The sequence below is a fragment of the Pan paniscus genome, chromosome 16 (assembly GCF_029289425.2).
Source record: "Pan paniscus chromosome 16, NHGRI_mPanPan1-v2.0_pri, whole genome shotgun sequence".
Taxonomy (NCBI): Eukaryota; Metazoa; Chordata; class Mammalia; order Primates; family Hominidae; genus Pan; species Pan paniscus.
In genome coordinates, this window is record NC_073265.2 from 83993114 (window position 1) to 84020762 (window position 27649).

Sequence of the window (27649 nt, forward strand, 5' to 3'; positions counted from 1 at the left end):
AAACTGAATCACAGAGTGATTACATTTGTAGTCCAAGATCACACAACTAGTAGCTATGTAGCTTGGATTGGAACCTGTCCTCCTCATTACTACACTATAATGTCATTACCCTCAAGAAATCTCTATTTCAATGAGGGAGAAACAGAGTAATAGCCAATTAGAATTCAGTAGCATTAGTGGTAGGGAGAGGTAAGAGAGAATTCTGGGAGAGATCTGATCAGCCCAGGAAGAGATGTAGGAGAAAGACAGACCGCAGGCAATTCTGAAACAGAAGAAACTTATCAGCTTCTCTGAGAAGAGGAAGAGATAGCTGGGCAAAGAATTGATGAATGAGGGCTTCAGTAGTGGAGAGCCCTTGTGCAAACGCTCAAAACCCAATACTATGTGGGAGACACAGGGAGATGTAAGGGACTTAGTGTGTCCATGCCATGGAGGTGCGGTTGGCAGTGCCTAGAGATGAGGCATGTCATGCAGGCCTTGAGGAGATGGAAAAAGTCAGTGGAAGAAAGTTCAGTGAGGCACATATTGGCAGCAAGAAGGATAAGAGGACACAGAGTGGGGTCAAGACCCGGGAAGGAAGATCATGTTGTTTGGTAAAACTGTTTCCATTCTTGAACATCTCTAAAAGACAAATGTGACTGTTGTGCCGTTGATAATGTAAAAGGAAATGTGTCTGAGGAGAGAAGAGGGCAGAGTGATTTAAACAGGCTCCCAGCCCTGCAGTGCTTTGAGGGGCAGCTGTGCCCAGCACAGCTGTGGTGGCCATGTCTGAGATGTGTCTTCAGCCCATGAACAGAGTACTGTTCTGCCCAGCTGCAGCACAGGAAGGCTGCTAAGGCTCAACTCCTATTGATTCTTGGCCATTCATTATTACAATGACCTTAAAGTCCCTGCTGGGCATTCAAGTGGGATGTCGTGTGTAACTCTGTTGGAATTCCATTGTAACTCAGTGCTTAAGAACCAGGAAAACTTTTATTCAACTCTTGGCAACTGGCAAAAATACAGAAATACATAAAACTCTCAAAGCAAGGCTTCCCTGATACCGATGGGTGGGGGGGACCCTAGTGGTGTTGCATTTATGTGGAATGAACTGTATTCCTTTTTTCCTACTCTTCTCTACCTTCTCTAGTTACCTTCCCTAATATTACACAAATTTTGAATGTATGTATATATGAAGCCAAAATATTTTACTCAACATGTAGCATTTGGCTGGGCACGGTGGCTCACATCTGTAATTCCAGCACTTTGGGCGGCTGAGGTGGGCGGATCACCTGAGGTCAGGAGTTCGAGACCAGCCTGGCCAACATGGTGAAACCCCGTCTCTACTAAAAATACAAAAATTAGCCGAGCATGGTGGCACATACCTGTAATCCCAGCTACTCCAGAGGCTGAGGCAGGAGAATCGCTTGAACCTGGGAGGCGGAGGTTGCAGTGAGCCGAGATGGCACCACCACACTACAGCCTGGGCAACAGAGTGAGACTCCATCTCAAAAAAACAAACAAAAAACCAAAAACCATGCAGCATTTATGCTAGACAGCAGGCAGAGTGGTGCAGGAGAGTGAAGCATGTCATGTGTTCTATCATTATGGAGTGAGGGCTCTAACTCTTGTGTCCTTGAGTGGCTAGGGAAATCTCCACAGAGGAGATGCTGAGATTAAGCGAGACCTAGAATAGGCAAGTTATGCCTACAAATGTTCCAGGGTAAAGCTTAGAAGCCACCTTCATAAGAAGTAGAACTGCCCTGGCTAGAAATGATGTGAAAAATACTAAGCAGAAGATGGGCAAGCAGGTTAAGTGGTTGGAAGCCTGAGGTTAAGTGGGGCTGGAATCCAGGTTTGATTCCAGTTAAGTGGTTGGAATCCAGGTTAAATAGGGCTGGAATCCTGATGGGGACATGGGGAATGAGAGACAGATGCATTTTGTGTTTAAATCAAGAGTGACATGTCAAAAGGGACAAAGGAAGACAAAGGAGGGGGCCAGGTGTGAGGAAAGCAAACACAGGCTAGTGTTGAACCATGCATATGTCAAGGAAAGCCTTTAGTAGAAGACAGGACAAAATAAGAACCTACAGCAGAATATGACCAGTAGTTTTCATTTCCCTGGAAGGAAGAGTCAGAGGACCTCATTTGTCCAAGCCTTGGAAACAAGGAAATAATCCCATTGACACAAAGTCAGTGCAGCGGGGCAGCCAGTTGTGGGAGGACCCAGAGAATATACCTGCACCCACCTTCTGGGATGTGGTCACAGTCATTTTTGTTAAGTGGGCTGAAATTTAGAAAACAATGTTCTTCCATATTAGTGAGCTCATGTGGTTCAATGAATGAAGAGGATTCCTTGAGTTTTTTCATTAATTGAGAAGTTAGTCATTTGTCTCTTAAGTGCCTAAGTCAGGGATTACCTTCTGAGGATTTAGGGAGCTCCCAAGTGAGGAAAACTGGAGAAATCTATGAAAATGTTGTTTTACAAAGTGTCTTGTTTTGAGATGGGAAAGCTTTGATTTACCAAGCTCCTTCAACTTCGGATTTTCTATAGAAGATGTTCTATGATAAATGGGGAAAGAGTCTAGTAAGGTTTTAAGTGTTAGGGGTATTGCTACTTAGTGTCTTTGAATTAAATCCTCAGCATTATAAACAGGAATGTTCAGCTAGATTACATGAGTAACATGTGCTTATTTACATTTTTTAAAGTGCCTACTACAGAAGCAATGAAGACGGGATCGTAACCAATTTTCTGAGTTCAAATCCCAGTTTTGTCACTGGAAGTGAATGATCTTAGGCAACTGATTTAACTTTTGGGACTCAGGGTCCTCATCTGTAGGATGGGAATAACAATAATGATTTCTGCTTCATAAAATTTAAATGAATTAGTACATATAAAGAGTTTAGACCAACGGATGACAGGTATTAATCACCTACAAATATTAACTATTATGAGTATTATTTTATGGCCACTGACTTGACTTTCTTCTTCTGTGTCTTAAATAAACCCAGGGAATGTCCCCTGCCTTCCTTCTAAACCATTTTAACACTAAAATTGTGGGTTGCTGAGGGGAAAATGCATTAGTCAACTGACCTGGCTCTTAGAAGGCAAATCTGACAGGCTATGTGGGAGAGTGAGTGTGTCGCCCAACTCCATTTCTAGAAAGCACATGACACACCATACACTTGTGCACACACAGCTGTTGGGATCTTGATTAGGACTGCATTAATTGGGAAAGAATTTATATCCAGATACATGCTTAAGTTTTCTAATATATGAGCTTGTTATATTCCAGTGTAATATCTCTTTAGATCATCTTTAATTTATCTCATTATTATTTTAGAGTTTTCTGTATAGAAGTCTGACTTTTTTTGTGTGAAATATATTCCTGAGTACTTGATAGTGTGGTGCTAGTTTAAATGGCATCTTTTCTTCACATTTCATTTTCTACCTGTTACTCACATATAGACATGAAATTAATTTTTCTGCTTTGATTTGTTTCTAATAACCAGGTAAACTTAGTTATCTTATTTTTATATGAAGATTATTATTCTGGATTTTTTTCCTTAAATAAATGTATAAGAATAATTTTTTCTTCGTCTTTCCAGCCCTTACACATTTCGTTTTCTTGACTTGCTGTACTGGCTATTAGCTGTCATACAGTGTGGTTTAGAATTGGTATTTTGAGGCATTCTTTTCTCATGGGATCTCAGAAAGCAAGCTTTCAACGTTTCACCCTCAAGAATGATGTTTGCTGTAGGTTATTGTAAATATGCTTTATCAGATAAAGGAAGTTCCCTTTTTATTCCTAGTTTGCTATGAGTTTTTATTTTGAACATGAGTTGAGCTTTCCCTAACATTTTCACCTGCATTCATTGAAATGATGTTATTTTTATGCTTTATTTTGGTTTATGTGGTGAATTATTTTGATTGGTTTTCAAATGGTAAACCAATCTTACATTCTTGGAATAAACCCAACATTATCATTCTATAGTTCCTTTATATCTGGCTGGATTTTATTTACTTGTTTTGCTTAGGATTTTTGCAGTTATGATCATCAGTGAGATTGACTTATTTTGTGTTCTTGAAATTTTCTTGTGGCTAGAAGTTTATTCTAAACTCATAATACAAGGTCAGGTAGGTTCTCTGTCTTTTTTCTGGAAAAGTTTATGGGAGTTTGATATCATTACTTCCTTTAAGATTTATAGAATTAGCTGCTGAAGCATCCAGGCCTGAAGTTTTCCTTTGGAGATGATTTTGCATGAAATATTATATGTTTATATATATATATATATATATATAATGTATTTATATATATAAAATGTATTTATATATATAAAATGTATTTATATATATAATGTATTTTTATATATATATAATGTATTTATATATATATATAGTCAGCCATTCTATTATTTCTCATCTCTGTTTTTGTAAATTGTAATTTTCAAAGAGTTTGTCCCTTTCATATAAATTTTCTACTTGTTGATTTAATGTTGTTTATAACATCCTCTTATTTAATGACAGTAAGATCTGTTGCATTATCTACTCTTCTATGCTTGATATTGTTATCTTCTTTCTTCTTGACAGGGATTTATCAATTATATTAGTCTTTAGAAGTAAGCACCATTTGCCTTCACTAATCTTCTCTATTTCCTGCTTGTTTTTTCATTAGTTACTACTCTTATATTTTTCTAACTCTTTAAGATGGATAATTAGATCACTTATTTTCAGTCTTCTTTCTTAACATAAACATTTAAGGCTCTACAATTTCCTGTAAACACAACTCTAGCTCCATGCCAAACATTTTGGCATGTAATATTCTCATTATCATTCAAATTTAGTTAAAGCTATTTTCTGGTTTCTATTTTGATTTCTTCCTTGGCTAAGATATGTATTGCTAAATTTCCAAGTATATGGAGATTTTCTAGTTATCTTTTCATTTCTGATTTCTAGCTTAATTGCTTTATGGTTAGAAAATATTGATCCAGCAATGGACTACTTTTGTCAATTTTCCATGTGAGTGTGAAAAGTAGATCATTGGATACATTGTTCTCTATATTCATTCGATTAAATTTGCTCATTATATTCAAGCCTTTTATATTTGTACTGATTTGTTTTTGTTTGGCTTGTTCTATCAATTACTTGATGTGTTTAAACTTCACTGTCGTTGTACATTTGTCTAATCCTCCCTTGAATTTTATCTGTTTTTGCTTTCTATATTTTGAAGCTACATTATTTGGTTTGTAGATGTTAAAATTATTATATTTTCTTGGTTGATTGGAGCATTAATATGAAGCAACCTATTTCTTGCTAACACAGTTTTTTCCTAAATACCTTGTTGACCAATATTGGTATGGCTATACAGTAGTCCCCTATTATCCATGGGGGATATGTTCTCAGATCCCCAGTGGATGTCTGAAATCATGGATAGCACTGATCTCTGTATATGCTGTGCTTTTTCCTATACATGCTTGACCTATGATAAAGTTTACTTTATAAATTAGGTACAGTAACAGATTAACAATAATAATGAAATAGAACAATTATGGTAAGATAATATAATAAAAGTTATGTGAATATGGTGTTCCCCTCTCTTTTAAGATATCTTATTGTATGTAACATTTTGGAACTCCGACTAACTGAAACCACAGAAAGCCAAACTGCAGATAAGGGGTGACTACTGTCTCACCTTTCTTTTCTCCTTTTCTGTACTTTTCTTTCAACCTGTCTGTTTCAAATGTTTCTCTTGTATCTCACCATCGCTGTTATTTCACTGTAGCATGTAATCCCTGCAGAATTAATGATGCTTACAATTGCATTTAGATTTAAATCTGTAATTTATTAATAGTAGTGTTTACTTGCTTGTTCCGTGTCTTTTTATTTCTTCTGTATCTTTCCTCCACTTGCTAGGAATTGAAACACTCTTGCTATTCTTTTAGTTGTCATCTTAGAGTTAACAGCTTTATGTGCCACAGTCTAATATTGTCACTTTTAATGTCTTCCCAGTCAATGCAAGAACCTTCTTAATCTATGTTCCACATCTCTTTGATATCTGCCATCTGCTTCTTCTTTGTGATGCCTTCTAAATACTTTCTTTGGAAAATCTTGGACTGTATTAGTTCTCTGCAGTTTAAAATCCTGTCCAATTCATTCATTGGGTTTTTAACTTCAATTATTATAGTTTGCATTTTTCAAAATTCTACTTTATCAATTTTTCTTGTTTTTCATTTTCTTTTGGATTATATCTTCAAGCGTCTCTTACATGATTTTTAACATATTAAACATTATGATTTAATATATTGGATTAGATTTGAATATCTGAAATCTTTTCTTTCAGATTTTGCTGGCTCTTACTCATGGTGTCATGTGTCCTTTTGTGGTTTGCATTTTTAAGAATACACTTATATTCCTTGGATTTTCATGTGGAGAGTACTCAAACATCATAGTTGATGATGCATTTCCTTGGAGAGGATTACTGTTTAAGTCACCTTGGGATACTACCAGTCCCAGGACCTACCAATCTAGTCCTTTCTTAGATTTTTTTGCTTGAGGCTTTTCAAGTAACACTGGTAGCATAAACTGAAATGATAGATTTCTCCACTTAGCACCGAGGTCATGATTTATGTCCACTCTATTTATGTCCACTCTATGGTACAATGTGTCCCTCCTTCCTTATTCTTATCCTGAATATGTAAGCTTTATGCAATGGTCTCATATTAAAATCTCCCCGTGGAGAGTTCCTAGGCTTCCCCTTGTGCCCCCAATCTCCCATCGTACCATGCAGACAACAGAAAGCAGCTCAGAATGCCAATATTTGGCAGAAAATATTAGAGTGAAAATTGACATTGGAGCTTAGTTACCTCCAAGAGTTATTGCAATTTATTTTATTTTTACAATGTATTATATTTTTATTTTCATGTCAGCCTAGTCATGGCTTTTTTTCTGTTGATTAGTATTTTACTTTCTCTTCGGTGTGGAATGGTATTGCTAGAAAAGGAATGATAAAGTATATTCCTTTTTAAAAAGTAATTTTATTCATTTTTGTAGCTAGTATTATTTTCAGAACTCTACTGGATATCAATAACTTTCTTTCCATATTTGTGTGTTTTGTGCAATAACAATGAGAAAAATGAGGGTAGCTAACACTTATTAAATAATGACTATGTGCCATATATTTTTATAAATGATTCATATGTATAAATTTATGGAATCCCCTCACCAGCTCTGTAAAGTAGATGCAGTTATTATTCCCGTTTTACAGATGGGAGAATGAAAGCACAGAGTGGTGGGGTAAATTACGTAAGGCCGTAGAGCTAACAAAAGTTGCACAGGAATTCTTTTTACATTATAGGCTACAAAGTTAATAAGTAATCTTCCAGAGTGAAAAAAGAGTGGGTTTGGTTGCCACCTAGCTATGGATTTATGCCCAGGATCTGCCATCCACTGTGTCTCCACTTAAAATTTGAAAGGGGGCAAATTTCTTTTTCCTTAGTTATTTGTTGTACCTGCTATAGTTGTTACTTACTTTTATTATAAATATATCAATTATAAAAATAATCAAATACAACCAATGGAATATAAAGTCTTTATTTTATATATGTACATTATTTCTACAGTTTAGTTTTTTACTGTATGTAGCTTTGAGCCCGCGGGTTGGGGTTGGGGGTTGTGTGAGTGTTTTTAGTGTATTCTCACCTTTTTTTATAGCTGCATAGTGTTGCAGAGTATAAATCTAATTAATTTTTTCTTTATTTTGAGATTTTTCAATATTTATTTTACTGAGTTTATTTAAATATTACTAACCAGCCTGGAGAAGACATTTATGTACTGCCCCTGTGCCCTGGGGCAAGGAAAGCTGCAAGTTAAATTTCTTGCCATGCTGAACTGGATCCGTTGTGGAGTTCAGATGATAACATTTCAACACATATTGTAAAATTGCCCTCCAAAAAGTTCTGTTACAAGTTCTACTGTGGAATAGAGAAGTCGGGAGTGGACCTATACAAATGTAGAAATTCAGAATAACAAAGATAGCATAATGAAGAAGGGGTAAAAATAGTGATTAATCAGTTGGTGGAGTCACATCACTGGATGAGGGGAGGGCTTTGGTAAGCTTGGCCAAATCTAGACATTGACAAGGAAAAACTGATAAATTTGTTCATGCGAAAGTTTATAATTTTTATGTTAATCATAAACAAAGCAACAAACTGAAAGAATATATAATATAACAAACATGACAAATGTCTGATTTTTCTACTATCCAAACTGATACTGGAAATCACTGAGGAAAAAGTTAAGCAAAACAGCTCAGGAGAAAACTAGCAACTAGTAACTATTTCTTTTTTTTTTTTTTTGAGTTTTTACAATGTGCCAGACACTGAGCTAACTATTCTGCAAGTTTTTAATTCTAGCAGAATCTGTGATATAGGTATTATTATTATTCCAGTTTTACAGACTGGAAATTATGGTTCAGATTGATTCAATCGATCAATTTCTGGGAGTTACTTAACTTGAAGAGATAAAGGTTGAACTTGAACCCAAGTCAGTTTGCTTATAAATCAATTTTCTTAAGCACTTTCCTAAATAATAGCCCCAGGCTAAAAAAAAAAAAGGTTAGAAATCATAGAGAAACAAATTAAAATGACCAGTAGGCATATTAAAAACAATAACACTCAGTCTTTTGTTTTTGAGAGGGAGTCTCACTCTGTTGCCCAGGCTGGAGTGCAATGATGCAATCTCGGCTCACTGCAACCTCCACTTCCCAGGTTCAAGTGATTCTCCTGCCTCAGCCTCCCAAGTAGCTGAGATTACAGATGCATGCCACCACACCCGGCTAATTTTTGTATTTTAGTAGAGATGAGATTTCACCATGTTGACCAGGCTGGTCTTGAACTTCTGAGCTCAAGTGATCTGCCCACCTCAGCCTCCCAAAGTGCTGGGATTACAGACATGAGCCACCATGCCCAGCCTCAGTCTTAACCAGAGGATGAGATTACTGTAGTTCTCCTATACTGTTGATAGAATTGTGATTATTTATACAAGTTAGACAATCTCTGTCAGTCTTAATTTGCTCATCTATAAAATGGGGCAGAATTATTAAGAACATTACATTCTAAATATGTGAACAATGTTAGCACAATGCCTGGCACGTATAAAATGCTTAATAACTTTGTGGTATTCCCTCTAAAATCCCGTCTCCCATAAAAAACATTTTACCTTTCTGTATTCCTAGCACAAGGCAATGAGGCTCTACGGTTAAATCTGTATGTGAAGATGAAGACCATTAAGAAGAAATACTCTCGGCACCTCAGTAGGGCGTTCGATCTCTAGGAATGCACATGAATCTCTACAATATATCCAAGTCCATGTCCCGTCTTCTAGATCTCCATTTCCATGCCAGTCAAAGCAGGCAATAGATACAACAAAAGGAGCCAGGAGCTCTGTGAAAATAATACATAGTGTAATCACCTACATTATCTATTAATGATGGTGTGATGATTTATAGTCAAATGCTTCCCCATTTATTTCAAGACACTGTTAGATTTCTGGTGTAAACAATTCTGGAAATTCTAAATATAAGTGATCAGTGAAGACAAAACCACCAATGCCATGTAATACAGTCCTCCCCATGGGGCACAGTGGCTCACACCTATAATCCCAGCACTTTGGGAGGTCAAGGCAGGAGAATTGCTTGACCCCAGGAGTTCGAGACTAGCCTGGGGTGACATAGGGACGCCAGAGCTCTACAAAAATTTTCAAAATTAAAATTAGGCTGTGGTGTCTCTTGCCTGTAGTCCCAGCTACTAAGGAGGCTAAAGCAGGAGGATCGTTTGAGCCTGGGGGGTCGAGGCTGCAGTGAGCTATGACTGCATCACTGCACTACAGCCTGGGTAACAGAGCAAGATCCTGTCTCAAAAAAGACAAACGAGAAAAAAAAAAGTTCTCCCTTTTCTGGTAAAGGAAAGGTTACCGTAATTACTAGTAACCGTGTGTTTATTGAGAGACAATTGTTGAATTAGAAGTGACCTAACCCTTAGTTTTGAAGATCTCCATGCATAGCCATCGTGGCAACACTGCAGTTTTTAATCACTTCTGAGAGCCAAAAGTCTTCTCTGGAACTATGGGTTCCAGGGAGGTAAAGTCACCAATATTCTGACAAATTGAACGGCAATTGGTTTGTGACTGTCTCTTTAAGAATGTTTTTCCAGTACCCAATCATTTTGGCAGACTCTCATCTTGAGGTTTTTAACAAAATTTTTCCAATAGACTGTAAAAAAAAATTTCTATAATTATGAACATGAAATAAACATGACAAGTTGACTCTGTGGCAGTTGTTGAACATCAGAGGAAATTATATTTATGTGGTTTGTCTACAGCACATTTAACTGGACGGTCCCCTTCCTTTCATCTCTGGCCTGTTTGATTCTGGCAGCAGCCACCATCATTTTGTATTTCATTCCACTGCGGTACATCATTTTAATCTGGGGTAAGTTTGGCATGGTCCTTTTGCTAGCAATCAATTCCAGGTAAGAACCAATTACTCATTTTTAAAGTGCGACTATTAACTTTAAATGTGCTCTTGTTGGCAATTAAACATGAGATTAAGGAAAGCATTTGGGGAACAAAAACTTCCAGGACCTCCCTGAAAGGCCAGTTGCATGAGTGATCAGCATAGATATTTATAGGCCTCTTGCATAATTGCAATCAAATAAAAATGTGATTGTACATGCCATTTCCCTTTGGGCTTTGCTAGTCATAAATCCTCTTGGATAATATATTGCTGTGCCCGGGTAACTTTAAGGAAACACTGTTCAAACAGTGAGCAAACACCTGCATCATGCCCTTGATATTATGTAAAAGTGGATCTGGCCACTACCAGGTTGCTTCTGACACTTCATCCCTCTTGGAGAAAAAAATTCACCTAACCCCATTCTTAAATCCAGAAGCAGGGAGAGGGAGGGGAGGGGGCGTTCTGTGAATACCTAACCAGTGCCTGAACAGAGAGGAAGTTATTATTTACCAGGGGAAATGGTGTGCCTACATAAAGTTTAGCTGCTTTAAAAAGAAAGTAGAAACAAAACTGGCAAACTGGAAATAAATGTCATGACTTGATTTAATACTCAAACTAGCGGTTGGACAAAATGCAAGCAGCTTGGTGAGTATTTGTGTCTGTTCCTGGGTGGGCTCTGAGTTGATATAAGGAGAGGGAACTGCAATAACTGAAATGTTGGAGAAGCAGTTAGCCGTTCTCCGTAAAGGGTCTGCCAATCCTGGTTTTCCATGACTTAGCTATGACTGCCAATGAATTCTCAATGCTCGTCACTTCCAGGGATCTTCAGATGTTAAGATGTTTGGGGAAATCACAAAGAGAAGAGACTGTGTTGAGACGCATTCATCCTTAAGCAAAAGCTGAGAGCCTGCAAATGCTGGATGAAAGCTACAACCTTTCTAAAAACCATTAAATATAGACTTTTTCAAAGAGCATCCAGCAAAGTAGAATCCTGCTGTCAAGAAAAGCCAAACTTGGGCAATAGGAAAAAGTCACGGGAAAAATAGAATAGCTCATACAATTACAGAAGTAGAATGATTTAGGGATTTTGAGAGAGTATAATCCAATTATTCTCTAAACTATTCAGGGATCTATTTTAATACTTGATGATCCTGATTCTTGGAGGAAAGTCTCATCTGTGCTTAGTTCTTGTTGGTATTTTTTGTTTACTTGGCAACAATAATAGCAAATTGGTCCTTAAGAGAGAACATAGAGCTCTTCAGGGCCACTGATGAAGAAGGCATATTTTGAAAAAAAAAAAAAATTATTTTCCTGAATAATTTATATACTGAATGTTATTTGCATCAACTGGTTATCTTATTTTTCAATTATGTTTTCGTGAGTACTACTATCTTGTTTACTGATAACATTTAGAACATAGATCTTGAGATTGTTGTCTGACTCTAACCAGAATGTGATTAAAAATTGCAATCATTTGGCTAGTGGTTTGTTCACTTTTAAGTTCATGTAAATTGAGTGCCATGGTCAGCTGTTAAACGTTGCTTCTTCTGGACTTCCTCATCATCCTGGTGCTTGCTTGGTCTGTTTCTATGCATCTTTCCTTCCACAAAGAAGACTAATACTGGCTGGGTGCAGTGGCTCACGCCTGTAATCCCAGCACTTTGGGAGGCCGAGGCGGGCAGATCACCCGAGGTCAGGAGTTCGAGACCAGCCTGGCCAATATGGTGAAACGCTGTTTCTACTAAAAATACAAAACTAAGCCAAGGTGATGGCAGGCACCTGTAATCCCAGCTCCCCGGGAGGCTGAGGCATGAGAATCGCTTGAATCCGGGAGGCGGAAGTTGCAGGGAGCTGAGATCAAGCCACTGCACTGCAGCCTGGGCAACAGAGCGAGACTCCGTCTCAAAATCAAAACAAAACAAAAAAACGAAAAAGACAAATACTCTATTTTCTCATTTGATCATCAATTTTGAGATTCCAATCCCTCTTTCTCTATATCTAAATCACCTTGGCTTCTGATCTTATCCTCCAAGATCTTGGCAGCTTTCCAACAACTTTTTGCATCTACTTAATGAAATATTGTTCTATTTTCCACTTTATGGATAAAGTTATTAAATGGTATGGAGTTTATTATGCTCTCTTGGGCTGTCAGTAACCCTCTGAGCTTTGTACTCTACGTCTGGTTCTTCAGTTTTACATTTTAAACAGGAGCTCATAGTTTATTGAAGAGCTCACCATAGTGAATGTAGTTACAAGCCTTGACAATCACCACGTGATCTATTGCCTCTTCTCATTATGTAAAAACTGCCATGCCATCCTAGAATATATTCTGTAATGCTGTTAGGACTTATCCTAAGACAAATTAGTTACTAGCTAGCATAGGGCAGGACATTATTTTGCAAATTTCTTATATGATTGCATCCTTTGCAGCAATTTTTTTCTCACAAAGGAGATAAATGTATATGTCTTAAAGTTTTAGGGTTTTTCTAACTTTAAGGATCAGAAGACTTTCTTATTCTAAGTTACTTATTCATTTTTTATTGAGTGCTAAAATGGCGAATAATATCCTAAAATGTTTTGTTCTATGTTTTTAATTTTTTGAAAAAAATGTAACTATATATACTAGATTTCCATATTTTATATCCTCAAGTCATATTTTTATATAAGTATCAGAATCATTTCACATAAGCACATAAAACAGCCTAATTTTATACTAGCTATTGGGAATATTTTTGGACACACCAAAATTATTTTGACAGGTGAGATACTTTATTTCCTCTTTAGCTCTATAATTCTTAGTGCAGCCACATTTATGTAATAGATCTTTAATGAGTTCTTAAATATTTTTATGAATGAATGAGCCTGCAAGCTTAATACCTGTGCTCTATATAGATGACATTTTGTTAGGCCTATGACCTCTCTTGTGTAGGAGTGTGATTTTTGAAAATTAAGTGAGAAGTAGATTTTAAGGATATCTGAAGTTTTCTTTAGGAAACATTATCTACTGCATTTTAGTCACTTACATGAAGTATGTATTTCCAGAAGGCAGAGCATTTCTTAGGATTAGATCCCATGTGGGTTTCCTTTTGAGAGATTTCCCATATTCCTTCTATTGTAGTATTCCTTCTATTGTAGAGGTTTTAATTATACTTTTTCACTTCTAGTTGAAACCACTTCTGTTTTTTCAGGGTAGATATTAATTCTCTAAGCTAAATTTTTAGCTTTTTGCAAGAAGGACCTATGCCTCGTTTAAGTTTGTATCTTCACTTGATAGCACAATATTTTTTTACATGGAAGACGCTCAGAATTTGATAAATGAACAGGCAAGGAACCCCTGCCTCACCCCAACCAGTGTATTACAGTTGGAGCTACCTGCTGGTCGCTCATATGAATATCTGAAAAATGGTGTTTTAATTGTGTTTCAAGTGGTTATTCTCAAGTGACCAAATGTGCAAAGCAGCCATGCAATTTTTCCATCTCTTCTGATTTTCTCCAAGTGATTTTTTTTTTTAAACTGTAGGGCTCATTCCACATTCCACCCCACTGATCAATTCAATCTATGATCCAGAACCAGTACATGATAGCATCTTTCCCAACAAAATGTTATTCTTCAGTATTTTATCCCACTTGCTTTTTTTTCTGTTTTTTCTTTTCTTTCGCTAAAAGTAATTTTACAACAGATATACCCTCCATCTGTACTATTTAGGTTAAAAAAATCTAAGGTATGTTTAGCATGCTAATAGATGAAGCCACAATTTCTAAATGTGTCTGCATCATCATAGTTGGCTTTAATAGTATTAAAGGCTCTTTTCCATGCTCACTTCCTTTGTCTCCTTAGCTTGTTTGCATGTACAGTAATGATGGTAGCCCTCTGCATTGTTGTGGAATTTCAGACTACAGTATCATTTTGCCTGTACTGCCCAATGTGATTCTCCCATCTACCCAAGAAACTCTATAAGGAGGTCTTTATTATTCAAATATTAATGTAAGAAATGTGAGGTACCGGAAGGTTACGTGATTTTTCTAAAATCACACAGCTAATACATGAAGCCAGAACTGGGGCCCAGGTATTCCTACATCATAACCTTTTTTTTCTTGTCCCTTAAAGAATGACCAAGGTGGCTGGGTGTGGTGGCTCACGCCTGTAATCCCAGCACTTTGGGAGGCTGAGGTGAGTGGATCACCTGAGGTCAGGAGTTCAAGACCAGCCTGACCAACATGGCAAAACCCCGTCTCTTAAAACAAAAAAAGGAACCAAGGAGTCTGTGATTTCCTGTTGATAGTCAGTCTCACAGAGTTGTTACTAGGGCAAAATTATTGAAACTTTTGATCCCGGACACCTTCATAAATAAGGTGTGCATTTGAAACATGCAATCTGAGTGCCCTATAATTTTATTCTAAGTTTTTTTTTTCAAACATAGATAGTCTCAGTGCATTGTGGAATACTTTTGCCCTCATTGGTGCATTTGAGCTACTGTGCAGGTTTATAATCTTCTCAGTGACTAAGAATGCAGTGTTTTGATCAGCTGTGATATTATCCCTGCCTTGCTGTTCATTGTGAAGACTCCAGATGCGCACACCATATATAATTAACAATAGAAGATATATCTGTTCTCAATACGTCTTTGTCTCCCTTCATCATTTTGCCTTGTCTGTTTTCTTTTGCCAAAAAGCCCATGCTACAATTAAATGTCTTTAGAATAACACAGTGAGAGTATTTCAGTGTAAAGGAACACTGGGGGAAATTTTAGCTAGAAACGTGAAGCTTGCTGTGGGGGTAGAGGGAAAAAAGGCAGAGTGCAGCTTTGACTTGAGGGAAAGGCGATCATTTGCTAGGAACCTTCACCAGCCCAACCGCCAAGCCACCATTTACTCGGGCACAATGGCTGGCTCCCATTTGCAAAGCAGATGTAAATCTGACCCTCCAAAGAAATAACTGGAGGTTGGCATTGTGTCAGGTATAATGCCATGCAGGAAGCCTAGTCCTCAGATGAAAGCAAAATAATATTTAATGAACAACAACAAAAAAATCAAACCCTTTGTGTGTTGGGGACTACTGAACAGTTAAATGTTACCTTGACTTCTGAGTAGGAGCCATTCAGAGTACAACGAAGCTAAGAATTCATTCAGCGTCATTGGGACTGACAGCCCTTCAGATATGATCCTTGTTAAACAAGCACCCTGTGGCAAAACTTCAGAAGGCCACCTAGTCTTTCTGCTTCTAAAACTCAACATGAAAAACGGGTTGACATTTGGTGAAAAGACTACAGCTTATGAGCTCCGGATATAGTCAAAGCAGCTCCAAAGAGCAGAGTAGAAGACAAAACGTGGTTGAGAGGAACTCCCCTCTAAAGAGTAAACCAGGGGCACAGCGTGTCCTGGATATGCACGGGAACCCAAGGTGCAGCCACCAAAGAGGGACGGTCTATAGGATGTTGACATCTTAAACGTTCAACCCGTTTCTAATTATCTTTGTCCTTGTCCTAAATTAGCATGTTCTCCATTGCCCAGACAGACCCACGCGCTGACGTTGTGATCCATAAATTAAGTTAGCAACCATAGTAAGATAATTTGCCAATAATAACTTTTCACGGTTTCCTGCAGCATCAAAGTACAATCAACATGTCAGGTTCTGTTCTGCTGTGAGAGGAGAGAAACCTGTGAAAATGAGTTGGAGGTGGGGAAAGACAGATGACTGCAGTTTTCTTTGTAACAACAAGAAAACAACTCCCGCCCTCTACCTCCCACTGCTACGTTTGGTCCAGAGCCTCCAAGCAGGGACTTGTTTGGGCTAATGAAGGCCTTTTCCCATCTGGGACATTTGTTTTCATAGCAGAGGCGGCTGTTAATCAGCGTATTCCAAAAAAGCCAACGTGCTCCCCAGTTTGAGCGTGTGTTTCTGTCGCCCTGCTGCTGGGATTATAATGGGATTTTCACAGCTGAAGAAGGCAGAGCCCCTCTTCACCAGCCCCTGCTTCCTGCCTTCAGGAAAAGGCATTTGTGAATGATTCTACATGACAGCAACATGTGCTTGACTTGAGGTCTGGTAATTGTTTTCACACTAATTTTTACTTGTGAATATCCCCTCTCCCCCGAGTCAGGCAAGTTTTTGAAGATAGATGCTAGATAGATAGATGATTGACAGATAGATAGATAGATAGATAGATAGATAGATAGATAGATAGATAGATAAGATAGATAGATAGATAAAGAGATCTCCTGTGTTTCTATTTTTCAGGCATAAATAAATTTACTAAGAAGCTTCGAAATCCCTATTCCATCGACAATAACGAGCTACTAGACTTCCTCTCTAGGGTACCGTCTGATGTTCAAAAGGTATGTAATGAATGGTTACCACCAACAGTGGCCCCAACCTGAAATCTGGCCAGCCCCGGAGCCAGAGGAACACAAGGCTTTGCTTGTGTGAGTAATTGAGATAAGGAACCAGAAAATCCTTAAAGAGGCCTGGCTTGCAGAGAAGTGGCAGAAAAATCTTTGTCCAAACATGAGGTGACTGGGGGAAATTGTTTTGAAAAAGAGCTACTTAAGTATGATCTGGAACTCACACTGTGTGGCTACTGGGCACTGATGCTTGTCCCCTTTCGATTGCTTGCCTCCCTAAGGAGGATAAGATGGGCTCAGTGAGTAGAATTGCATGAGATCCAAACCCAGGGAGAGTTGCTTATTTTCTTCTTCCAGGTGGCAAGCATTTTAGGGGAAGTAGGGGACAAGAGGATTATTCTTTTTATTCTCATTTGCCCTGATTTATCTCCTAGGCCTCCCTTCTATCGCCTTCCCTCTGAAGACTTAGGGATGCTGAGAATGCAGCCCCCATTTACTGTAATACACAAAGAGGCAGAGGCAGTGTGAAATAATGTGAGATCAATCAGAAGTATTATTCACAGATAATGGTCACCTAGTCCAGCAGTGTCCTGTTTCTGTGGATACACAGAGATTAACGAAGGCAACAATACTAGAAAGTCATGTAGAGTAGCTCGATCCTGGCCCCTGTGGATCAGCCTGCTATAAATCCAGAGGAAGGAGGGCAGGCGGCAATTTCTCTAATGGAGAACAGAGATCACTGAATAGGTAGATGGGGAGACCATGGCGTGAAATATCATCAAGATGATCAAAGACACAATCCTTTATTATCTCAGAGAATCCCAAATCAAATATCGATTTTCATATTTGAGCCACTGTAGCATAATTGGTTCCCTGGCAGCTCAGGGAGGATTTCAAAGATCTGGGGCGGAAAGGCCTTAGAGTTTCTTTCCCCTTCATTCTGAGTTCTAGAAATTAAAATGGACTCTGTGATGCTATCTTCCCTTAAAATTCATTTCATAATTAGCTGTGAAAACACATTCTAGAAAGATGAATTTACTCTTTAACATTTGTATTACTTAATTAAAAAATAATAACCTGGCCCCTGTTTGTTTTGCATTGAAGATTGACAGGTATGTCATCCTCTGCTCCCTTAGGGCACCTTCGCAAAACACCATAAGGAATGGGGTGTTTTCTTCATTTATCTGCCTCTGACAAAGTACAGCCTGACTTCTGTGATCAGGCATAATGTCCTTGGGGAATTTGGCACAAATGCTAAAAATAGGGAGCACATGTGGTCTGTAATACAATGTTTTAAATAAAGCCATTCCACCAGCAGCCTATCAAAGCCCACACACCAAAGCAATATATTTGCAACGTACCATCACTTGGGTCGCAGTGTGAGTTCACACTGTATCCTTGAAGAACAGAAATTTCCCTCAAGCCCCCAAGGATTCTCTGTGCAGAGTCCAGGAACTAGCCCTCAAAGTGGCCATTCCCGTTGGAGATGGCATGAACACAGATAGATGCAGCAAAAGAACATTCCAGGAAGATGTACAGTATGCTAGTAAGATCCTCCGTGTATCGCCAAGGGCGCTTTCTAATAACACAGTGACAGTTTGCCACTGGGGACTCCCAAGTACTCATATTTATCACAGATGTTTTAGTCATTACATTGCAAATGAAATTAATTTCCACGAGAAATCTATATAAAAGTCTGGGGTCCAGTATCAATTTCAGCATTTTTTCCTCTCAGGCAAAGTAAATGTATATAATTTTCCGAGATGTTTTCCCCAAGATTTTAGATATTTTTAAACGAATAATCCTCAGTAAGTTGCTGTATCATATACTAAGATAAACATTCCCAAGAGGCAGTTATTAAGCTTACTTATGGTTGAAAACTGGCACACACAAAACGAACATCATCTAGCAGTGCCCAGCGAAGGTAGAAACCCCCGCATCTCATTAGAAAAATCTGCTTTTAATATTTTGGTTTCAAGAAATGATGCATGACTTCTCAAATCCTTCCTGCAATTAATCCCTCCATGTTCCTGTGTTTAGAAAATGATTCATTACCTTTGAACCTTCCTTCCTTTGCCTTCGGTTGTCCTTGGGGAGCCATTAGCACACACTGTGGCGAGCTAGGGTTACCTAACCGCCAGCATCACGGCTGTTTGTTTTCACAGGTGCAGTATGCAGAATTGAAACTCTGCAGCAGCCACAGCCCCCTGCGGAAGAAGCGCAGCGCTCTCTAGGGCACACACCGACTTTGGATAGCAGCACCCAATATTGTGTTTGGTTGAGTAGACCAATGTTATGGCTGTTTCAGTGGTACCCAAGGTGTCCTTCTGAAATGCATGCCCTGTGGCACCCTCTGTATACTTCCTCCTCCTTCACGTGCACAGACATACACACATATGCACACACCCTCATGCATGGGTGTCCTAGTTGCGTAGAGGGTCAGCCCAGCAAAAAGCAACAATCCCAAGACTGTGAAAGACTAACATCCATTCTGAAATAGGAGATAACGAGGCTGCCATGGATCTGAGCACCACCTTCCTTGAGAACAGCCAGGAGCCCACTTGGATTCAAGAGTGACTTTGAACTTGTTTTCACACCTCCAACAGACTCTCATTAAGATTCAGTTATTTCCGCTCCCCAGCCCCACACTCCTTTCAGATTATCGTTCATGGGCGTAAGTCTTTTCTCAGAGTTAACAAGTCTTTGGTAGTCATCCTCTGTCCAAATATTGTATATTATTAAAAGGCATTTTTAGTAATTACCAGAATTAGCTCAAACCTTTAGGGATCTTTCAGCCATGATTATTAAGGATATGTATGTGAATTTTTGGGAAACCTCTCAGTGCTGGATGCCAGCCTACAGCAGGGTCCATTGCTGGCAATGGATGGCCCAGGAAGGTCCCTAGAGATCACTCACTTGAAAAATGAGGGTCCCATGAAAGTATTTGGTTGCCTTCTGATGCCACTTCTTCTCACTTTACTTTTTGCTTATTTTCAAAATATTATAAAATGTCAACATATAATTTCAGAAAGGCAGGTGGGGGTAGGGGAGAAATGAATGAATAAATTCTCTAGGTATTTAGAAAGATAAGAAACTGAAGACCGAGAGACTAATAAGGCTGCTTACCTAATTATTATAATCATTTCACTTGCCTGAATGTTTTAAGCAGGAAGTAGAAATACTTTGGCTGCCCAAATGTATCTTTTGTTCCTCTTAGAAGTAAAATAAGCTACATACAATAAAAATTTATTTCAGAACCCCATTTCTAGAAAATACCACCCCAGAGTCCTCATTTGGTAGCATCTGTCTCCTGCAGACCTCATCATTCCACAGTATTTCCCTGCCATGTAAAAATCCTGACTTTGTGCGTATATAAAATGTATGCAATTAAGTCTGTTTAAATGATATTTAAGTTTTAAAGACTGTATTTTGTTGACACATACTTTGTGCAGTTTTTATGTATGTATGTATTATTTAAAAAGTTAAGGTTAAAAAGATCTCATTTAATAGTGAGTTTACTATTTTTTTTTGTCTCTGGGTTGTAATTTAATAATCTTCAAACAAAATGTTTACGAAAAATGCCAAAGATTCTAAATCTTATCATCCCGTGTCTGTTTTTCTTCATGTTGTATCTCACTGGGTTGCTTTCTGGCTGAGCCAGAATTCTGCATGATTTGATTTACTTCAAGTTAATGAAGCTGGCTGGAAAAGAGCCTTGCAGAAATTATAAAAGCTCCAGTAAATCTCGTAGTTGTACATACAATAGATACCCAAGAACCTCTTTTGTTAAACCAGTTACTCAATCTTCTGTGTAAACAATGCCTCATTGTCTTGCTTCTAACTATCATCTAGTTTATCATAGTCTGTCATTTTGTAACGACCTAAGTCAGACATTTTTAAACAGACATGTGAGATCTGATCAGTCATTTGAATGAAAACTTTCAGCAGCAAAATAACCCCTTATTTATTTAAAAGTGGAACCAATACTTTATTGTTGTTCTTTTGCTATAGAATTTCAAAATGAAATTATTTGCCCGACAAGAAGGCATCATTAGTTAGACTTGTTTCCTCTGTAGCCCGATTGAAATTCTCAGTGTTAAGTTTAGGACCCAAACACCAGCTGGGACGTAAGAGCAGGACCGAATCAACCTTGAATAAACTGTATATAGAAAACAATTGTTAGTTGATTAAGTAGACATTGGATGTTAGAAAGGAATGTTAGTTGTAAGTGACATGTTAAGATTTATACAATTGTCAAAAACTTTTAGGAAAGATTCCGGAATGCTTTTGATAAAATTTATGGATTATGGATTCACAGTGTGATAATTAAGTAGGGATGTTGAAGTCTTGCCAAGTTTTCCTGGTTCCCTTCTCAAACTTTATCTTCCCATTTCTAGCCCTGTCTATCTTACAGGCATCTACACCTCAGCAAGTCAGAAACTAAACATCATCTGTCTCTCCCTGTCTTCAGAACCCCAACCCTCATAATCTCCTTCCAGCTTCCTTATTTCGCTTACCAGGACTGGCATTTTCTGGGCTTGGAATTTCTCGGTCATCCTCTTTTTTTTGTTCCTCGTGCTGTTGTCCTCGTCTCCCAACCCCTAAAGCCTAGTAGGTCCAGTGTCAATGCATTAACCACTTCTGTTCTGATTTCCACCACCCAAGTGGAGGCCTTCATAACCTCTCAGACGTCACGGCCATGATGCCAGTTACATTATGCCTAGTTAATCTTCATTCAGACTGGAAGGACCTGCCCCCAGTTGTTTCTTTCTGAATAGATTCTACTCTCCTTCAACACTTCCAAAGTCTCCTGCCCCAAAGAGGCTTAGTTAGTGCTGTGGCTGGATGTGACTCCAACTTCCTTTTTTGTACCGTCACATCTTTCATATCTTTCTGGCATCTGCCTCATAAGAGGCTTTGACCACTGTCCTCCACTGAATAGCCCATTACAGCTAGCACCTAATAGTTACTCAGGAAATAAATACATGTTTAACAGGCCAGGTCGTAGAGATTATTTTTCTTTCTCTGCCTTTTCATGTGCTGCTTTCAGAACAGAGGGCTGGATTGGATGGGTTAGTATGATCTATCCTGGAGATTCATTTCTTGCATTAAGAGCTTATTTTGTGTGATATTATTTATAATCCCTGACTATGTCAATTATAAACTTTTAAATTATGTCTTATATTTGAAGTTCTTACCTACATATCAGAGGAAAATATAATGTTTATTTCTAGGTGGTAAAACAATCTTCTGATTCTTTTTTCTTTACTTGTAAATTATCATTTAACAAGTCTATATTGAATGCTGATAATTTTCTGGAACAAAACAGACTACATTCCCTTGGTAAAGCCAGACATTAAACAGATACTTTCAAGCAACAGCATGCCATGCTCAGATTTAAGTTTGAAAAATATTCTAGCTGCAATGGATAGCCTAGCAATTTTCAAAGTTTAGAGAAGTTATTAATATTAATATTAGCCCTTTGTAGTACTCCTGATAAATAAATAACACCCTGGACTTTCAAATAGTGGCACTGGGAAAAAAGTAAGTAGAATTGAGAGATGGTGAAGAGATAAAGTGAGCAGGACTTAACAATTGCTGGACTATGGGATGAGGGAGCGTAGAGTCAAGGATGGCTCTCAGTCCCTAGGTCTCCAGGTCTAGGAAGATGGTGTTACCTTTCACTAAGGGAGAGAACTGTAAGAACTGCTGTGAGAGGACCACAGGAGTCCAGTTTTAGCGCTGAATCTCAGGTGACTGAAAAGCATCCAAATAGGAATGTCAGCAAGGTAATGGAATATATGGTTCTCAGAGAAGTAACACACTGTACTTGAGATGTACACAAGTTAAAGGCAAACATTGTATATGAAAAGTGATTGAAACTACATGCTTCAAGAAATTAAACCTTGAAGAACTCAACAGTTAATGTCATATATAGAAAGGCAAGTCAGTTAAGAGTGTAAATAGAAACAGGGGTAAATACAGAGGAGAAAAACAGTAAGCATGGACTGTCCTAGAATTCAGTGTCAGAGCATACTGCAAGAAAGCTGATGTGGTCAATAATATCAAATGCCACTGAGATCACATAAGTACAGAATCATGACCTTAATGGTTTGACAGTTTGAAAGCACCCTGGCAACAAGCCATTTCAGTGGAATGGTAGAAATGGAAACCACGCTGGGTTGAGAAGTGAGTGGATGTGAAAATATGGGGCCTCTGAATGGAGGTAACCCTTGAAAAATTCCACTGTGGAGAAGAAAGGAGAGAGAGGGCTGGAATTTGGAATGAAAGGAGATATTTGGGATTATTTTAGTAAGAAAACAGAGGTGTCATGACCTCAGTGTAACCCTATTAGCTGCAAAAAATTCTTCATGGGCTTGAGATGGAGTTAGCCATATTCATTATTGAAAACTATGTTCTGCACTTATAGATTGTTGGTTGGAGTATAAATTAGTTCAACCGCTGTGGAAGACAGGGTGGGTGTTTCCTCAAAAACCTAAAGACAGAAATACCATTTGACCCAGCAATCCCATAACTGGGTATGTACCCAAAGGAATATAAATTGTTCTACTATAAAAACACATGCACACACATGTTCATTGCAACACTATTTACAATAGCAAAGACACTGGATCAATCTAAATGCCCATCATTGATAGAATGGATAAAGAAAATGTGGTAGAGATACACCATGGAATACTATGCAGCCATAAGAAAGAATGAGATCATGTCGTTTGCAGGAACTTGGATACAGCTGGAGGCCATTATCCTTAGCAAACTAATGCAGCAACAGAAAACCAAATACCACATGTTCTCATTTATAGGTAGGAGTTAAATGATGAGAACACATGGACATGTAGAAGGGAACAAAATACACTGGGGGCTATTGGAGGGTGAAGGGTGAAAGGAGGAAGAGGATCAGGAAAAATAATGAGTACCAGGCTTAATACATGGGCAATGAAATAATCTGTACAACAAGCCTCTCTGACACAGTTTACCTATGTAACAAACCTGCACAGTTACCCCTGCACTTTAAAAAAAACTATGTTCTATCAAAACCTGCTTCTCATTTATGTATTAGGAATCTTGTGACAATAGAACAGTTGAAAAATTAAAATAAAAATCTTCTGAAAATGCATTGAGTAGTAACTGATAATTGAATAAATGCTGAAATCCTGAAGGGTGACTTCTAAAGGAATGGCTTCAAGCATGTTACCTCTGTGTAAAGCCCACAGCTGTTCTGTCCTAGCATTTATGTAATGATTTACACAGGAAAATGGATATTCAAGCACACAAGAATACTAATATTTTATGGCATTTATCAAATGCCAGTTACTTTCTAAGTGTTTTAGATATAATTGCTCATTCAAAATAATTCTAAAAACTGAAATTTCTCCAAATACTTATAGGGAAAAAAAAAAACCTGTCGCTCTTATACAAACTCTTCTAGACAATAACAAAAGAAAAAAAACCACTTTCTTAAGCATTTTATGAGGCCAACATAACTCTCCTTCAAAACCAACTAAGTTCTACCAGAATGGAAAACTACTTAAGAAAATCCCTTATGAAGATACAAAATTGTGAAAGATATACAGAAGTCTTTACACTGAAAACATCAGTGAGGCTTCCAGATACTTGACCAGACAATAATGAGTAGATAATCACAGTTCACATATATAAGAGAGAATGCTGGAATTCTACAGATAAGTGACAGGAAATACCTAAAGCAAGGAAGGGAAAGAAAGCAATACAGTCTGTTCAGGTGGGATAGGCTAGGAGCCAGGAAAGGCTCCCCAGTATGAGAAAAGAGTAAGTGGGTGACTCCTAGTGATCAACGTTCCCACTACAGACTCCCACATTCCAGCCATAGGAATGCCCCTAGACTATTGTGAGCCCCAAGACCAACATAGGGAGCTACCTGAAGACCGTGTGACGATACTGCCCCAGAGAGGGAGCACATATAATCCCACACACCCCCAAGTCCTAAGCAGCTACAGCAAGTTGTCACTTGGATATCTCAGCCCTCACCAGACTGCATTCTGCCCTGGGCCCTACAGCCCCTGCATCTTCATATCCCTGGAACCCCAATGACATGCTCCACCTGCAGCCACAACTCCAGCTGCCTGCTACCTGTAGGGCTTAAGTGTGAGCTGTTGGCAGCTACCACACTGCTCCCAACTGTGAAGCTGCTGTGCAGCTTTTAATCACCCTAAGGACAACAAATCCGCCAGGTGACAGCCATAGCAGTGGGCTGCCTCAACTGGGGCCAAAGGCAAGTGAAATGTACACTTCCCAGGCACTTGTGTACCACTGCTGCCATTGAAAGTGACTCTAGTCTCCCCTGTACCAGGGGTGCAGTACAGCTGCTGCCACCCCGACATGAACATTCTGGGGCCTGGGGTCACACCGCCCCTGCCTTCCATAGTCAGTGTCTGCAAGCACTACTGAAGGATGTGAGGATGAGTCCACTGGACCTAGCTCTGACCCCCACCCCCTAGTATCAAATCATGGCATCTGGAGGCCTGGGGAGTACTCAGCCCAGTCCACCAATATTGGCACCTGAGCACTCCAACAAGGGCCCTGAAGTTGGGGCCACCCAACCTGCCACTACCATCACAATGGGCACACACACACACACACACACACACATACACGTGTCACCTGTGGGCCTGGGGACTGGCCTGCCCAGCCTGTCACAACCACTGCCAACACCACTGTGGAGTTCTTGGGACTCAGAGGTTAGTCCTACCACTACTACTGCTTCACCCATGCCATGCCAACTGCCCAAGTGCCCAAGGACACACTTACCACCAGCCCACGACTGCCACTATCATCACCCAAACAAGCTGCCTGGAGGCCCAAGAATTGGCTTGCTTGGGTCTGCTAACACAGTGCCAGCATACACTGTCCTAGGGCCCAAGGACAGGCATGCTTAGCATGCTGCTGCCACCACTGGGGCCCAAGGACAGGCCCATATGGTGTCCTTTTCATAAGCAAAAGTTCACCACAGCCTTCCCTAATAACCACAACCTAGACCACTGACGAAAATCACAGACACCAATGAAGCTATTTAGAGCCAAAGAAATCATGAGAGCTACACTACTGCATACACCCAGAATCAAAGCCAAAGTACCATACCCAACAAACACCACAGACACATCTTCAGGAAAAAGCCCTCCCCTAGGAAAGCAAGTTAAAAAATGGAAAGAAGTGATTGTCATGACAGATGTTCAGATATCGGTGTAAGGACACAAGAAACATGAAAAAAAAAAAAAAAAAAGCAAAGATAGTACTTCCAAAGGGACATAATTCTCCAGCAACAGATTAACCAAAAGAAGAAATCTATGAAATCCTGGATAAAGAATTCAAAATACCAATATTAAGAAGCTCAGTTAGATCCAAGAGAATACAGAAAAACAATACAAATAAATCAGAAAAACAAGTTAGTATATGAATGAGAAATTTTCTAGAGATAGATGTCATAAAGAACAAAACAAATTCTGGAACTGAATGATTTATTAAGTAAAATACAAAATACTTTCAATAGCTCAACAATAGACTAGATCAAGAAGAAAGAATTCCAAAACTTGAAGACACGTCTTTTAAAATAACACAGACAAAAATAAAAAAAAATTGAGCAAAGCCTACGTGACATATGAGATACCTTATAGTGATCAAATTTTTTGGTGTTCCACAAGACAAAGGGAAAATAAAAAAGTTAGAAAACCTATTTATTGAAATAATAGCTGAAAACACCCTAAGTCTAGGAAGAGATTTAGACATTCAGATACAGAACGTTTAGAGATTCCAAAACACAATGCAAAAAGGTCTTCTCCTCAGCACATTATAATCAAATTGTAGTAAGTGGAAGATCAAGAGAGTACTCTTAAAAACAGCAAGAGAAAAGCATCAAGTCCCTCATAAGGGAACCCTCATCAAACTAACATTGAATTTCTCCTCAGAAATTTAACAGTCCAGGAGAGAATGAGATGATATATTCAAAGTGCTGAAAATAATAATAATCATCATCATCGTCATCATCATCTTTCCAAGCTAAGCAAAAGCTGAGAGAAATCATCACCCTAGACTGGCCTGGCAAGAAATGCTTAAGGGAGTCCTACCTGGGAGGAAAGATACACCATCTACAATCATGAAAACACATGAAAGTACAGAACTAAATGGTAGCACAAACACAAAAATAAAGAAGAGAAAGGACACAAATATTACCACTACAGACAACTATCAACCCACAATAATAAACATTAATGGAGAAAGAAAGGAACAAATGATATACCAAACAACCAGTAATCAATTAATAAATAACAGGAATAAGCCCTCACATATCAGTAATATCTTTGAATGTAAATAGATTAAACTTTACACTTACAGGATATAGACTGGCAGAATGTATTTTTAAAATGACCAATTATATGCTGCCTATAAGAAATAAGAAGCCTGCAGAAAAGAAACTTACTACAGAGGAAAAGAAGCCTGCTGCATAAACTCTTAAATTTGATTATTCCATAAAGGTCAAATCATCATGGACAGCTTCTTTTGAATAAAGACCTGATTATACAGGCAAAAAAAAAAAAAAAAGAAATCTATCTCAACTGTAAAGACACATACAGACTGAAAGTAAAGGGATAGAAAAAGACATTGCATTCCATGCAAACAGAAACCAGAACCAAAGGAGTGCCTATACTTATATTAGATAAAACAGACTTTAAATCCAAATTTATTAAAGGAGACAAAGAAGGTCGTTACACAAAGATCAAGGAATCAATTCAGCAAAAGGAAATAACAATTCTAACTAATTA

At 38.5% G+C, this 27649-nt stretch overlaps 1 protein-coding gene across 3 annotated transcripts in view; it reads left to right on the forward strand.

The window, feature by feature from the left end:
• Window positions 1-27432, forward strand: part of MCTP2 (multiple C2 and transmembrane domain containing 2) — a 258566-nt gene extending 231134 nt beyond the window's left edge. For all 3 annotated transcript variants that reach the window (XM_034939475.4, XM_057299844.2, XM_034939474.3), the window contains 3 exons: window positions 10357-10466; window positions 16729-16826; window positions 18998-27432. In XM_034939475.4, the coding sequence (XP_034795366.2) occupies window positions 10357-10466; window positions 16729-16826; window positions 18998-19066 (277 nt within the window). In that variant the 3' untranslated portion in view covers window positions 19067-27432. The remainder of the gene's footprint in view (window positions 1-10356; window positions 10467-16728; window positions 16827-18997) is intronic.
• Window positions 27433-27649: the final 217 nt, after the last annotated feature.